This window comes from Natator depressus, chromosome 11, assembly GCF_965152275.1.
Source record: "Natator depressus isolate rNatDep1 chromosome 11, rNatDep2.hap1, whole genome shotgun sequence".
NCBI lineage: Eukaryota > Metazoa > Chordata > Testudines > Cheloniidae > Natator > Natator depressus.
The window spans coordinates 60,589,778-60,604,139 of record NC_134244.1 but is presented as its reverse complement, the minus strand read 5'-3'; the positions used below and the strand labels follow the sequence as shown (position 1 = coordinate 60,604,139).

General features: G+C 41.7%; 2 protein-coding genes across 3 annotated transcripts in view; one reads left to right on the top strand and one right to left on the bottom strand.

Moving 5' to 3' along the window:
* Positions 1 to 14,362, top strand: part of RAPH1 (Ras association (RalGDS/AF-6) and pleckstrin homology domains 1) — a 536,692-nt gene that overhangs the window by 200,118 nt on the left and 322,212 nt on the right. The window lies entirely within an intron of this gene.
* ICOS (inducible T cell costimulator) lies at positions 1,220 to 13,403 on the bottom strand. Its single transcript, XM_074966886.1, has 6 exons — positions 13,337 to 13,403; positions 6,263 to 6,304; positions 5,014 to 5,352; positions 3,180 to 3,292; positions 2,326 to 2,416; positions 1,220 to 1,779 (listed from the first exon to the last, which is right to left on the bottom strand). The coding sequence occupies exons 1-5, from the start codon at positions 13,392 to 13,394 to the stop codon at positions 2,327 to 2,329; spliced, it is 642 nt and encodes a 213-aa protein (XP_074822987.1). The 5' UTR covers positions 13,395 to 13,403; the 3' UTR covers positions 1,220 to 1,779; position 2,326.

The following is a 14,362-nucleotide window of genomic DNA, read 5'->3' as shown; positions in this document are numbered from 1 at the left end:
AGATTCCTTCTCAGTCTAGTAATACGTTCCTTTGGACTCTCACAGGTATTATACAGGGCTCTCATAGTCAGCACATCGCACAGGTATGTAAGAACCTGGGATTGTTGTTTAGCATCTTTCATCAGTAGATCTTCAAGTGGTTTACCAGGGAAGGCAGTATCATTATCTCCTTTGTACAGAAAGGGGAAGTCCTTAGGTCACCTGGCAGGCCAGTAGCAGAGCCAGCACTAACACCCAGACCCGAGTTCTGGTGTAGTGCTCTAGCCACAGATGTTCTGGTTTGCTATTTTATTATTAATTCATTTTTTGTTGCTTCTCTTTCCCTCCATATACTGGTCTAAAAGTAGGTCAGCTCAGCTGGGGACTTTCAGCCCTTGTCTGCAAAACCACCTCATTCGGGGTCTGTTGTTGTGGAGAAGCCCTTCTGAGATGCTAACTGTCCTACTTTCTAAGGTTAACTGTCCCTGATCGGAGAAGCCACCTGGTTTTCTGTCTGTTAGAGAATGGAAGTATTTCTTACCAGTATTTCTGCACCGTATATGAATTAGCGACACTGGTTTTAATATGATGCTCTAATTTTAGAGTAACTGAGCAGTAATGTGCTGTGCACTGCCTGGCAGGATATTCAGGTTTGATTCCCTGTGGGCCATTTAAGGCACAGTATCGACAGACTCTGAAGGTGATCCAGGCTTTGAACTGCTCTAGGAATGTGAAGTACCGGTAACCTCCGACCCCTGTGGGGAAATAATAAAGGTCTGATGCAAAGCCACAAAAGCAAGATAGTGCCAAGTTAAGACTGAAACTTCATCTTCCTCTCATTCTAGGTGATGAAGGACTCTTGAATATTCTGGTCTTTTGTACCTTAACATGTATGTGCTGTAATATAGATAAATAAAGGGATGGGATAAGGAGGCGCTGCCTTGCTTTCTCATGTAGAGACTGATCCTGCAGCTCTTACTTATGTAATTAAGAGCCGCAGTCTTGGGATTTTAATATACAATATGTATACTGGAAGAATTTTGTTCTTCTAGGAAAAAACTCTGTAATTTCCTTAGCTCTACATAGAAAAGATGATCCCTACAGTGTGGGTTGTGAAGATGTAGTGAGAATCCAAAAAACTTAAAAAAAAAGATGCACAATAACTGAGATTCTAGATGACACTAGAAAGTACATTACACTCTCCTTCCATTGTTTCTCTATTGTCTGGAGTCCCAATCCAAGGGACAGAGACTCTGTGTGTGTACACTAAAGTATCCTAGTGTGGTGCTGTTAAGAAGTTTGAAGACGAATCCTGCTAAACTGTCCATAACAAAGCAGAAATATGCACAGTAAAATGGGTGCTGTGCTGGCCACGCTGCTGGAGTTGGCTGTGGAGGTAGTTAGTTTTTTGTTTTTTCCAGTGGGAGGTATCACAGAAGAAACCTTCTGCAGAAGGTATAATATAATCGCTCTATGAAGCACTGCAACAATATCCTTGGCAAGGAAACATTCTATACCTTTCAACTACAAGGTGTGGTGTGGGTTTTTTTTTTTTTTTATGGTGTCACACTGGATGTGCAGTCAATAGATTTGGCCATGCCCAAATTAACACAGAATATCTAGAGCAAAACACGACTGGAAATAGCTCTAGAGCTAACATCTCCTTGTTGAGCAGATCGGTATCATGTGAGTTCAGTCTGGGAAAATCTCTTTGGCTGTGAAACTGACATTTCTCGTGAAGGAAGCTGAAGGTGCCAGGGAACTTCCTGTGCCACAGGTGACCTACTTGCAAGTTCACACCTGTAACAGAAATTAAGAATTTGTTGTAAACAAGCCTGAATCACTCCAGCTTCTAGCTGTGCTCCCCTTCTAACTTGTGGCTGATTTTCTATATAAGGGCCCAAGTCAGCCCTATACTCCTGACACCCTCCCACACCTGAGCCAACAGCCAGAGTCTGGCCTTTATTATAATGATCCAAAGTGTGATAAGCAGATGTACTTAGAGCTGAACTAGATGCACTTTCCCAGAGTCATTTTGGGAACGGTGTGGTATCACAAGAGTCTGAATCAATTGAAGCTTCACATCAGTTCCTCATTCTTGAAGTTATTACATTGCCCTATTCTGAAGCACTAACATTTCTGGGGACTGGTCTGTTGTTCTGATCTGTAAGTTCTTTGGGGATTTTGCTTTTAGTTTGCCATTCCTGTTGGATGGTACTGTGTACCCAGATAAATTATAACACAGCCCTCCTAAAGTCAGTTGAAGGCAGATCAGGCCAACCCTTCCCCACAGAGAGCCAGTTGCTAACAACGTAAGAATGATTCAGTAAAAAGACATAGTACAACCTTAGAATGCTGGTTTTCTAGCTGCATTCACTGCTGCCATGGGCATATATTCACTGTTGAACTCATGGGAGTTGGATTCACATTGCGTTGTCTGCAAAGAAAATGCCCTGAATTTAGTTGATAGTCTCTCACCCTCATTCACTCTCTCTTGCCTTTGTCCTTTTAATAGGGTGATTTAATCTCTCTCTGCTTCCAATGGATAATAAAGTCAGAGGCAGCTGGTGTTCGCCTTCAAACTTCACAAATTGGAAGAGGAAAGCAGACTCTGTTCAACAAAACTCTCTTCTTCTGTGGCTGTTCTGTCCTTTTTGTTTTTAAGAAGTTTTTGCTCTGGAACAGAGCTGGAATTCTCCAGTAATTTGTTTCCCCTCTTTGGAAGCAATTCACTTGATTATTTTCTTCAAGGTATTTTTGCTGACCTGTGCAGAGTTGCTCCTTCTTCCTATGGCTCCAGGCCTTTAATCAATAGGCTAGTCTGACTTGGAAAAATTAAATCTGAGCTGCTGTCCCTGATGACTGAATTCCACATCATTGAAACACACTTAGCACATGCTGTGCGTGTGTCTGTAACTGACCCCTGCGTGAGAAAGTTGCAGCACTGTAAAGTGGCAGTGTAGACAGTGCACTCCCCTCGTGGAGGTGGTTGGGTTTTTGTTTGTTTGGTTTGGTTTTTGTTTTCTTTTAATAGCCCTGGGAGAGCTCTCCTAGCACTGGTGCCGTGACTACACAGCCACATTAAAGCGCTGCCGCGGAAGAGCTTTAAAGTTGCTAGTGAAGACATACCCTAAATCTCACGAAATTAGGCCCTCGATGTATCCACTTTGGACCTAGGACTATATATGGAAATTGCTTACCTTCTTTCTTAAGCAACAGGCTACTATGCAGCAGATACAGGAAACCACGGAAAATGCAGTGATCCCAATAAGCATCCATGACATCATTTCTGATACAAAGCAGGCTTCTGAGTCTTGACCATATTAAAAAAAAAACCACAAAAATCACTGAGGATTAGCAATATAAGTTCTCCCCCCGCCCCCACACATGCACTTTGTGTAGGTGAGATCAGTGCTTAGAGTGGTCTGAAAGAAGTGTGTGCCGGGGTTGGGTTGGGGTGGGGAGGGAGAATCATTTTCCAGCTTCGGTAAGATAGTGACCCAGTTGGCTTTTAAAAATTTTTTTTTTCCAGGTTCACAACTCCATGCATTTTAAGTAGTGGGGGAAATGGCAGAAGTTAGTGTTTTGAGAGGCTCTAAATGATGTGAATGGACTCAAGGAAGACACACTGAGCATTAGGCAGAACGCAGCAATGGTCCAGAGTTTGTGTGAGGAAGAAGTGAAAGAGGCATCGAGGCTAGTATTGGTGACAGAGTGGAGGGGGCAAAGGACAATCTGAAAGGAGACCAGGGCTGCATCATGGGTGGGCCTAGAAGGCCCAAACCAGACTGCGTATTAATTTAATGAGTAGCACAAATGGGGAGTCAGTGGTCCAAAGGACTGGTGAGAGAAAGCAATTTGGAAGCAACATTTTGGATGAAATGGAGGGAGGCAAAATTAGAGACCCGAGGAGAGTGAAGTAGTCAAGGCATGAGATGACTAAGCCATGGCTGGGAAATCTGGCTGCCCAGACACCAAGGAAGGGGTAGCTTTTGGAAACGTTACGCAAGAGAAGTGACAGGATTTGGATCATAGATTAATATATTTTTAAGGTCAGAAGGAACACTAGATCATCAGGTCTGACATAACATGGGCCATTGAATTTCATGGTTACCCTGGTATTCCCCAGATGCTGCGGGATGGAAGGTACAGAGGGAGAAGAGAGGGAAAACTGGGAGGATGGTTTTATTATCCATCCTAACAGAGAACAAAGGCAAGGGCTTGGACAGATAGATTATAAACTTGTTCAGCTAGAGGAGAGACACTTGCAAACCAGCCAGGATGAGATATCACAGACACAATGAATGGTAACTCAGAAGATGATTGATGTTCGTTCGGTACCCATGGGGGGGTGCGGTCATAGCCCCTTTCAGGTAGACAGCAAAATGTCCTTTAGATTTTGATAGACTGTCCCAAGTTACTTAACAGACCTAAGTCCTGCTTCAAAGAGGTAAGCAGCATATTCCCATTAGCTCCAATGGGAGATGTGAGTGCTCAGCACCTCTCTAGAGCAGGCCATAAGTTAGATTTATGTATTGCTTCTGGTACAGATACTGATAACAAAGATTTTGCCTGCGACACATGCAGATAAATCTCAGAATGGATTTTTGTGCTAATCTAGAATTTATTCAAGGTTTGTGTTTGGTATCTTAGAGAAACACTCGGGAAAGGCTAGCTCATTACAAAAGCAGCTTTGCCTGTCCTGGAGTTGACACCTCCTTATCAATTATTGGGAGTGGACTACATCCATCCTGATTGAATTGGCCCTGTCAACACTGGTTCTCCATTTGTGAGGTAACTCCCTTCTCTTCATGTGTCAGTATATTTATGTCTGCATCTGTAATTTTCACTCCATGCATCTGAAGTGGTTTTTTTACCCCCGAAAGCTTATGCCCAAATAAATCTGTTAGTCTTTAAGGTGCCACCGGCCCCCTTGTTTTTGTGGATACAGACTAACATGGCTACCCCCTGATACTTGACTCTCATTTATATATCTCTAAAGCTAGAGTAAGGAAAGAGGGGCTGTGAACTTACCATGGATATACAAATAGGTTTCATTTACCCTACATTCTATGTAGGGAGCAGGTAAAAGGATTTCTAGGCAGCAGAGATAAATGCCCGTGTGCTTGCTTTCCAAATTTTTGAGAATGAAGGACGTGCTGTTCCCCGAGTGCACTGGCTCACAGTAGGTGCTCTTAGATTCAGGTATTGCCTTCCCATTGTCCATGTGGATTGCACAGATTTCCTCCCTCTCATGCCCTTTCAGCAGTGTCACTCTGAATTCAGTAACATTTTTAGGGTTGCTGAAGCTGAATTTGAAGATCCCCTTGTGAAATTCAACCATCACCTGGGGATCAGAGACAGTAGGTTGTTCTGCAGAGAAAATAATAATCTCCAAGTAATTATCAAACCAGGTAAACATAGCTGTAGCACTTAAATCTACTGAAGCGTGGGTCTCTAGCACTGTGTTTTTGGGGAGTAACCCGCAATGAGCATTCTCTTGACAGCAGGAAAGAGAGATAAATATATCCTATATCACTTATGGACACCCTTGAATTCGCTTCTGTCTTGTTGCTGGGCACATTTAATATTCAGATGTTGAAACAAGGGGTAAAATAGCTTGTGAAGATACTGCGGAACACATGTGCACTGACCCAGGGTAAGCTGGTGTAGGTCACTGTTAGTGTTTAGATACTGCATACTAGTTATTATGGTAGTGCCTAGAGACCCCCACTGAACCCAGCATTACAGATGGGTAAGTGAGGCACAAAGAGTTACCCAAGGTTGCAAAGCGGTAGAATTGAATACAAATCTCCTATGTCCCGGTTCAGTGGCTTATTCACAAAACCATCCTTTCTCTATGCAATTGCTATTAAGTTTGATCCTAATAATTGACATGGTTATATCTCCTATCATTTGAAGCTTGCTGGGGTAGGGGGAAGGCATGTCACCCCATGCCCACTCGCACCAACCAAAATCCGCATCCACTCTGGCTGCAGGTGCTCACAAAAATCCCTGAAAAGAGAAGCCATCACCTCATATGCAGCAAAAATTACTCAAATTTTTTTTGAGAAGTCCATTAAAACACCTGACTGAGGATCTCCTGGTACCTCCCAGTTTGGCTTTTGTAGGAGTCTTTGGGAAGATGAATGAATTGCAATGTCCCTTGTAAAGAAGGACATGTTTCCATTTCAAGAACCACCATATTGTGATACAAAAAAATATTTACAGCCCTCTTAAGACAATTTATGGAAATATTAGATGTTTTAAAAATGGCTCTTACCTATATTTTTGCATAGTTGACGTGACAAACAGCAATCAGTTCCTGAAAAATAAAATGTAATTTGCTGTTTAAAATCACTAAAGGATCATAATGTGATGTTAAGATGGTGACATCATTATCTAGTGCTAAAAAATAAAATCCTACAATGCAATAAAATCATTGCAAAACATTAACATCAGAAGCTAAAGAGCATTAATTGATCCAGCATTAACATCAATCACTTATGTAGCATTCATTAATTCTCACAATACCCATACAAAGTAAGTATTATCTGTATTTTGCAAGTAGAAACTGAAAGTGAAAGTTAAGTAATTTGCCTAAAGCTACAGAGGGAATGTGTGTTAGACAGGATTCAAAATCCGAAGTTATTGGATCATTAACTCAGATGATAGTCAAGGCCTTATATTTCTCTTATCAGGGCTCCTAAGATCAGAAGGATGTCAGCCAGCCAGATAGAAAAGTCTGACTCTCCACATCAGACGATATTTTCAGTAAGGCTTTCAAAAGTCACTTGGATTGAAAGACTCACTTCAAACAACTTTATTTTGCTATGCTAGGGAAATAGAGTGAAAATAGTTAATTAAGAATTTTAATGAGCCAATATGTTGTTGTTCTGATATTCCAGTATTGTCTAGAGGCCCCAGCCAGACTTAGCCCCTGTTGTGCTTGGTGCTGTTCAAAGCTATTGTAAAACACAAATACAAAGAGCTTGCGATCTTGTCCTGATTCTACAGGTACTCAGGTGTAGATAATTACACACTTCAGTCTTTGCAGGGTCTGGCCAAGTATGCTCTGTTTCTGGACTCGAGCGGTCTTTCATATTCATGCTTTTTACTTCTTTGAAGTCTTGTTCACATACCAGAGAAGTGCCATAAGAAATTCAGCACTCCTGCACCAAGTATTCTTAAACCTCCTTATTAGCAAAGACATCCGAAATACCAGTTGTTCGTTAGACTAAAAAATCCTTGAAAACGTTAGGTTTTTTTGTCATATCTATTATACATTATTTTTAAAATTGTTGTATTTTGACAACTAACTCCGTTCCCAGTAGTAAAAAGTATTAAGTGTGGGGAGGGGGGTGAGGCAGAACTTGAAGAAGCAAGTGGCTGCAAGCTTCTCCCTACCTTACTCTCCATTAGACCTTAATGCATCCTGAAGAGAGAGAGCAAGAACATACAGTCTAGTGACTGTACAGGGAGTAGGGAGATCTGAGTTCTATATCCAGTTCTTCCATAGACATGCTGAGTGACCTTGGGCAAGTGCCTCCATTCCTCAGTGTCCTCATAACATTTAGTAATATGTACATCCCTCGCAGGTGCCCAAAGACACTTTTATGTTGTTGAATATTTGTAAAATCCTCTGGGGTGTTCAGTTGGCAGGTGCTACAGAAACAAAATATTGTTGTCACCCCTGTATGACTGAGTCATACTCTTCCTCTGTTACCACACGGCCTCTGGTCCACTATGCAGTCTGTTACCCTTGATCGTTCTAATAGTCTGTACCACTTCCAGGGCTATTGCCAAGTATGCTGACAGTCAAGATATTGGTGTCCCATTCCCACTGGTGTGGTGATAGGACAGATAGGTAAAACTCCCAGCTGGAGTATAGATGTCTGCTCCAGTGGACGAACTACAGACCAAAACTTGTTGTACAATAAAGTAACAAATATAGAAAGTGCCAGCACCAAGAGAAAGGATGAACATTAAAATAATTCTTGCTGCTTGATGGGGGTGGAAAGTTGCTGTGCTACTGTTAATTATTTTAAGTAACGATTTTGTAAAGACTGTCTAATTGTAGGGGCTGTAGTGTGATAGTTAGTTTTAAAATTAGGCACCACATGGACAAATCAGTGGAGGGAAGAAAAACGTTGAAAATATATCAGGTGTAAAGCTTACAGTGTTTGCCTCGTATTTTAAATCTGATCTAATATTTTTGAGGAGTATTTAATAATAGTCTGGGGCTCTTTAGATTTGTGGTTCAATTGCTTTGGTTAAATAGGGCCAAATTCGCTACACTTTCTAACGCTGAATCGCTTCTCGCTCCACAAATAGCCCCACTGAAGTCAATGGGACTATGCAATTATGTATGCTTAAGTGGGCCACAAGCTTTATACAGCAGTGACTTTCATCCTAAAAACCTACGTAGCACACTGGCTTAGTGTGGGAACTCCCCCAGTGGCTGGTCCACATCGAGGATAGCAAGCTAATTTTGCTCCAAGCTAATGGAGTTATTCTTTTCGTTCAAGTGGTGGTGATCTGTCTTTTATGCTGAGGTGCATAGGAGTCATCCTTGCTGCTGACCAGCAATAGAAATGGTGGAGGAGGGTCATTAAGCGTACAATTCATGTGAGACTGTGGCCAACTGAAGGATGGTTTGTATCTTCCTGGGCCCAGAATTGTAACCACCCACCTTCAAGAAGACTGAGGACTAATAAGATCACTTCACTGAGTAAACATTTTGGTAAATATGATGCAATAATCAGTGGAGTAACAGGTGAAAATGTGGCCAGGCAGTAGTACGGCAAAAAAGGGTCTGGGGTTTGAGTGAGTCAACTGTAAACTGAGTAAATTGAATGAGTCAACAATGTGATGCAGTTGCAAAGATGGCTAATATATTGGGGTATCTTAAAAAGAGTGTTCTAAGACATGAGAAGTAATTGTTCTGCACTGCTGAGCCTTCAGCTGTGTCCAGTTTTGGTTGCCACACACTAAGAAACATGGACAAATTTGAGAGAGTCCAGAAAAGGGCAAAAACAATGATAAAATGTTTAGAAAACCTGACCTATGAGGAAAGACTAAAAAACTGAGCATGTTTAGTTTTGAGAAAAGACGACAAGGGGGAGGATGCTGCTCCTTGTCCTATGCTCTGTAGATCAGATACAAGCTAAATCTGCAGCAAGGAAGAGTTAGGTTAGATATTAGGAAAATCTTTCTATTTATAAGGATAGTTAGGTATTGGAATAGGTTACCAAGGGAGGTTAGGGAGTCCCTCTCATTGAGTGAGTGGTTTTAAGAACAGGTTAGACAGATTCCTGCCAGGGATGGTCTAGGTATACATGGTCCTGCCTCAGCATAGAGTAGATGACCTCTCAAGGTCCTTTCCAACCTTACCTTAATGATTCTGTGATGATCGCAGCATAAAGAGAGCAACTCCTGTGAATGAGGTTTTAATGATGTATAAGAGAACAACGAAAGATCACCAGTTTCACAAGCATACTTCATGAGCCCAAGTTAGCTTTGCCACTGAAAGCTGTGTTTTTCCTTGCCAAAATGGAGACTGTCATGAAGTATTGCAAAAATGTCTCTGAAATGTGCGAGATGATTAATATAGAAATTGTAGTGAATACTGTTTTCTAACTACTAGGTAGTATTGGGTGGAAATGAATTCCAAACTGTGCAAACCTCTGAACCTTTAAAGTTCTTGCCGGTAGCTAGTGGTTGCTTCTGCTGTCTTCACTGTCCCAAATGTGCAGCTTTAACAGGTGATACAGCTTTGCAAAATCCTATTCCCCCAATCACCTGGAATGGGTAACACTTCTGACAGGCCAGTACAACATCATAAGCTTTTTCATTATCATCAGTCATTGTGGAGTGAGGCAGACAAGGAGATTTTTGTGTCCACACAGGTAACTTTTTCCTGCTTCCAAGACTGGATGTTACTTCTGGGACCCCATCAATCCTGGATAGTAACTAGCTAGATACGTTTGTGATGTCGCTCCCTAACATACACGTAGATGCTGTGAAGGGTGGGATGTATAAGCACTGTTTTTTATACAGAGTGCAAAATGCCCTCTTTCTATTCTGTATAAAAGCATTTGGAATGGTGCCATCTTTAAGGTTGTATTTTTTTCATGAAAATCAGGCTGACATAATGCAATAGCAATAAGAAGACTGTGGCAGGGGTTAAAATCTCACAAGCAGGTGTAACTCTGGACTTAAGTGGAGGTTCTCCTGGTTTAAGGAAAAGGAGACTCTGGCCACTTATATTTCTGGTTGCAATGTGGGACTGATGGGTACAAGCATGTGTGTGCGCACATGCGTGCACAAGCTATGTTGGCTTCCATAAGAGATTTAAATTATGTTTCTAACTCAGTCCGGCCAACATGCTTCCTGAGTTAGAGCATCTTCCTGAGCATCTTCAGTAGAGTCAGTGGGCACTTTGGTGGGGGCTCATGGATTTCTGCACCAGTGGTGGTTGGATGGCCAGTGACCAATAGGTGTTTTATTTGCCAGCTGACTACCAGCTGCTACTGGCTTTCAGACTGGTCCGTGACTCAATGCCATTTGCAAACAGCCCAGGTAAAATCGCATCTGGCCATAACAGACTTAAAAAAATAAAATAAAGTTTAACCCTCATTTTGAAACTTGGAGTTGAGGGTGGGATGGCTGGGTGGGAATAGTCTTGGACCGTTGGGCGGGGGTGAGGGCATTTTTGTTCTGCGGTTTAACTCTCAGAACAGAGCTTTACTTGTAACGTACTCGTGAAAGTCACCAACGCAATCTCAGCTGCATGTGTTTGCTGCTGAAGATGAGCTTGGATTATTTTTTTTCTTCCAGTAGCATAAAGAAAATAACTACAGTTTTAAGTCACTGAAGCACTGACCCTTCCAGCCACTCTAAGCCGATGCACTCTGAACTCAGTTAAGCCACTCACATGTCTGAAGCTAAGTGTATGCACAAGTCTTTGTAGAATCAGGGCCCAGACCCAAAGAGCAGAGCTATTCTACAGGAAAAAAGGTGTTGGCCACAGATATACTACTTGCCTGTCTATGCTATAGGATAAATATAAGTATTATGGTGGTCCCTATTAAAATGTCAGCATTTGCCATTCAGTACCTCCACCCTAGTATCTGAGATGAGTATGGTTTCTCCCTACACTGACAATAGGAGGTTTCTGTTGTAACCCGTGATAACAGTTGGCAAATGTTAACTTTTAAATGGCTACATGAAAAATATAGAATAGACAACTTTCCACAGCCAGAACCCCATCGCTGTCTGGTCTGCAGCCCTATGGCAATGTTACCATGACCTTTAGACAGGCAGTTTACGAATATGGAATCTCTTGGAGATTTTGTGGAGAAATGTGCAAGGGAAATTTGTCTGAGGGAGAATTCAAAAGGGACCAATATTAAGCCCTTCCAAGGTAAACTAAATGAATACAAAAAACCTCACGTCAGATTGAAGGCCTGATGTTTTCGTTTTCGCCGTTTAGTGCCTATTCCTGCATGCCTTATGCAGATCCAATTCCATTTAAATGAAGTCAATAGAAGTCTGGGTAGGGACTGGAGCCTGAGGCTGCACATTCTCATAGTGATTTCTTTATCAAGATTATGCCACAAAGTCGCAAAGACCAAAATAAATTTTAATTTACATGGCACAGTTTCTGATCGGAAATATATCCATAGAGCAGGGCTAGGGCCTGCAAATTTGCATGCATTTTTGTTAAAATGCTGCTATGTTTTTTCCTACTGAAATTCTGCTAAAATGCTTGGAAATAGTATTTTATGGGGTAACATATTCCATAAATTCTTTGCATCCTTGTTGAGATACTCTAAACCAAACAGCCCCTTATTTCACCCGGTCTTGTCCTTTTTAATAATAATAGTAAATAATTACCGTGTTATATGTTGAAAGCAATGTAGAAAAACATTTCCTGTGAGATTTCATTTTTTCCCTCAGAGGAGCTTTTGAAATCACCCTCTTTTCTCTCCCTTTGCTCCTCCTTTCCTCCTGATTCCCAGCTTGAACGTCAAAAAAATGCCAGTGTCTGAGAGAACATTCATTTGCAGTCTCCTTCTTTTCATATGAAATGTCCTTTCCAATGAGTCCAGCTACACTGGATAAAGCATGTTAGCTGGATGTTTCTGCTAAAATGGAAGTGGTTAGTATTGGTGTTTGGTTTTCATTAATAGCTTTTTCAAGTTAACTCCTCATTGAGACAAGGGCCAGCTCACACACTACTGGAAATATTGAAATCCTCACTCCACTGAAGTCAATCGGAGTTTTGCCATTGCATTCCATAAGGCCAGGACTTCATCCATTCTTTTGATCTGCCAGTTTGATGGCCTAGGATGCCGGCACTACATTAGCTAACGTTCTGAAGCTTTTTTTACTTAAATAAAAGCTTAATTTCTGCATAAAACCCTGGAAGTACTAAAATTCCACAGAGACTTTAAACCTACTTTATATCACTGGAATTTCAGTACCATCTATTTCCAATGGCCCTAGGCATGACCTTCAAAGGAACAAATTTAAATGGGGCTTAGTAATAATACCCACCAAATCCCAAACTTCAGAGTACTGTTACTTAGGGCAAATCACACTAAATCCTACAACAGTATATGGGTTAATGAGATTTCTTCTTTTAATCAAATATTGACTGAATTTCTGCACTGGACTAGTATGTAATGGAAAGTGGGTTTCAGAGAAGTTAAAAGGAAGCGAGTTCTGGCATACTTTGCACGCGATGCTGCGATAGGGTGCTGAATCCCATAAACTGCCTCGTCAGTGTTATGGTCATGGTCAGCTCGATGGCATCACCCAGGGCTCCTTATAAATCACTCTGCATTTCCATCCTGCAATATAAATGACCTAAACCACTTCTTCAGCCCATATATGTTTTCCAAGTTAAAAGAATTCCCCACGTAAGCATGACTCCTCCTTGAAATCAATAGCTCAGTATGGATCTCCTTATACAGGCACCTGGTGCACTTTTACATTTCTAATAGATTATGCTCCATAAGGGAAGACAGCTACACTAGCTATATCTGAAAGGTAACTGGCTGTTTACGTTCTTCACTTGTCCACTTGCAAAGTGCATATTTTTGTGGGTCTCAAAGACCGCGCAAATGTTCTGTGCTGGCACAAATTCAGCTCAGATCAACCTCTTTTTGGTGGTGGTAAGGTTGAGGCTGACCTCTTTCCTCTAGGCAACTATTTTTCTTAACTGTTTCTGTTCCCCCATCCCCCCAACCCCATCCTGACAGTCATTCCCCATTTACACATCTGGTCATTGTGTGTCTTAAATGCCTTATGGATGATTATTGTAAGAAGCAAAACCCCAAACGCCACTTACCATAGAGGGATTCCAACTGAAAGCAGAGGAGACAGAACGTTAAAACTCCTGACTTCATACTTGTCTGACACAGACACCAGCCCCAGCCGTCTGTCTTAAGTTTTCAAAACTGAGGGAGAATTCACGCTGTTGCCCCTTTCGTAGAAAAGGAAGTGGTTTTGTGGGCAACGAGTGGAATTATACAATAAATAAAAGGGCTCTTTTATTTAAAATAACCCATAGCAACATTATCGCTATGTCAGCAGGGGTTTTGCTATGACATGCGTCTGTGTGTGGGGGGGTGTCTCTTTTTGGTTTTATTTTCCCCTAGCTCAGTCTTACTTTCATCTTCCCGGCATCGATAGTATCTGTGTCATTAGTTTACCTCATAGAATATGGGCCACCTTCGATATTCACTTTCACGAGTGGCTACTTCCCGCTTAATCCATCCCCTGCATGCACCACCATCACCTATCTAGTATGTGTCTTGCAAATAACCAGTGGCTAGCAAACCAGTTCTGACATAGATAAAGAACCAAAACAAATTTATGTCAAATTACTTTCTCACAAGCCACTCTCCACCATCAGTTTCTCTTAAACAACTTGTTGCTGTCTTTGTTTTAAAGTTGTTAGTGGATACAGTAAGGGAATGGCTTACTGGTCCATGCATTGGAATCGAAGCACCTGGAATTCAATGGAAACACAAAGTCAAATCCCAGGTGGATCAGCTCAGCCCTCTATCTTTCTAGGCGCTCATTCAAATGAGACCTTCAAACCCGAGGTCCTGTTTGGCCTGCATGGACACTAAAGACCTCATGGCCTCTCTGTAAAAGTAGAGGGAGTGATGCAGTGTCCACAGCCAACGTTTTCTCACTCTGCTTTTGTGTTGCTGTGCTCTGGGCTGCTGTTCTTTGTCCCAAAGGCAGCTGCACATCTGTGGTCTAGGGAATGCTTTAGGATCCTTTGGGATCAAAGGGTCTACATCCACATCCAAATGATTATTTATACATGTATATTTTTATTATTAGAGCTGGTGGAAGATGGGAA

What these genes read in the sequence shown, in the direction of transcription:
- ICOS (XM_074966886.1), bottom strand. Translation starts at nt 13,394, where the DNA reads ATGAAGTCAGGAGTTTTAACGTTCTGTCTCCTCTGCTTTCAGTTGGAA. An exon ending in TCAGTTGGAATCCCTCTATG is followed by an intron (nt 6,305 to 13,336) that starts GTAAGTGGCGTT and finishes TTTATTTTTCAG; the next exon opens with GAACTGATTGCTGTTTGTCA. An exon ending in CCTGTTGCTTAAGAAAGAAG is followed by an intron (nt 2,417 to 3,179) that starts GTAAGCAATTTC and finishes TTTTCTTTGCAG; the next exon opens with ACAACGCAATGTGAATCCAA.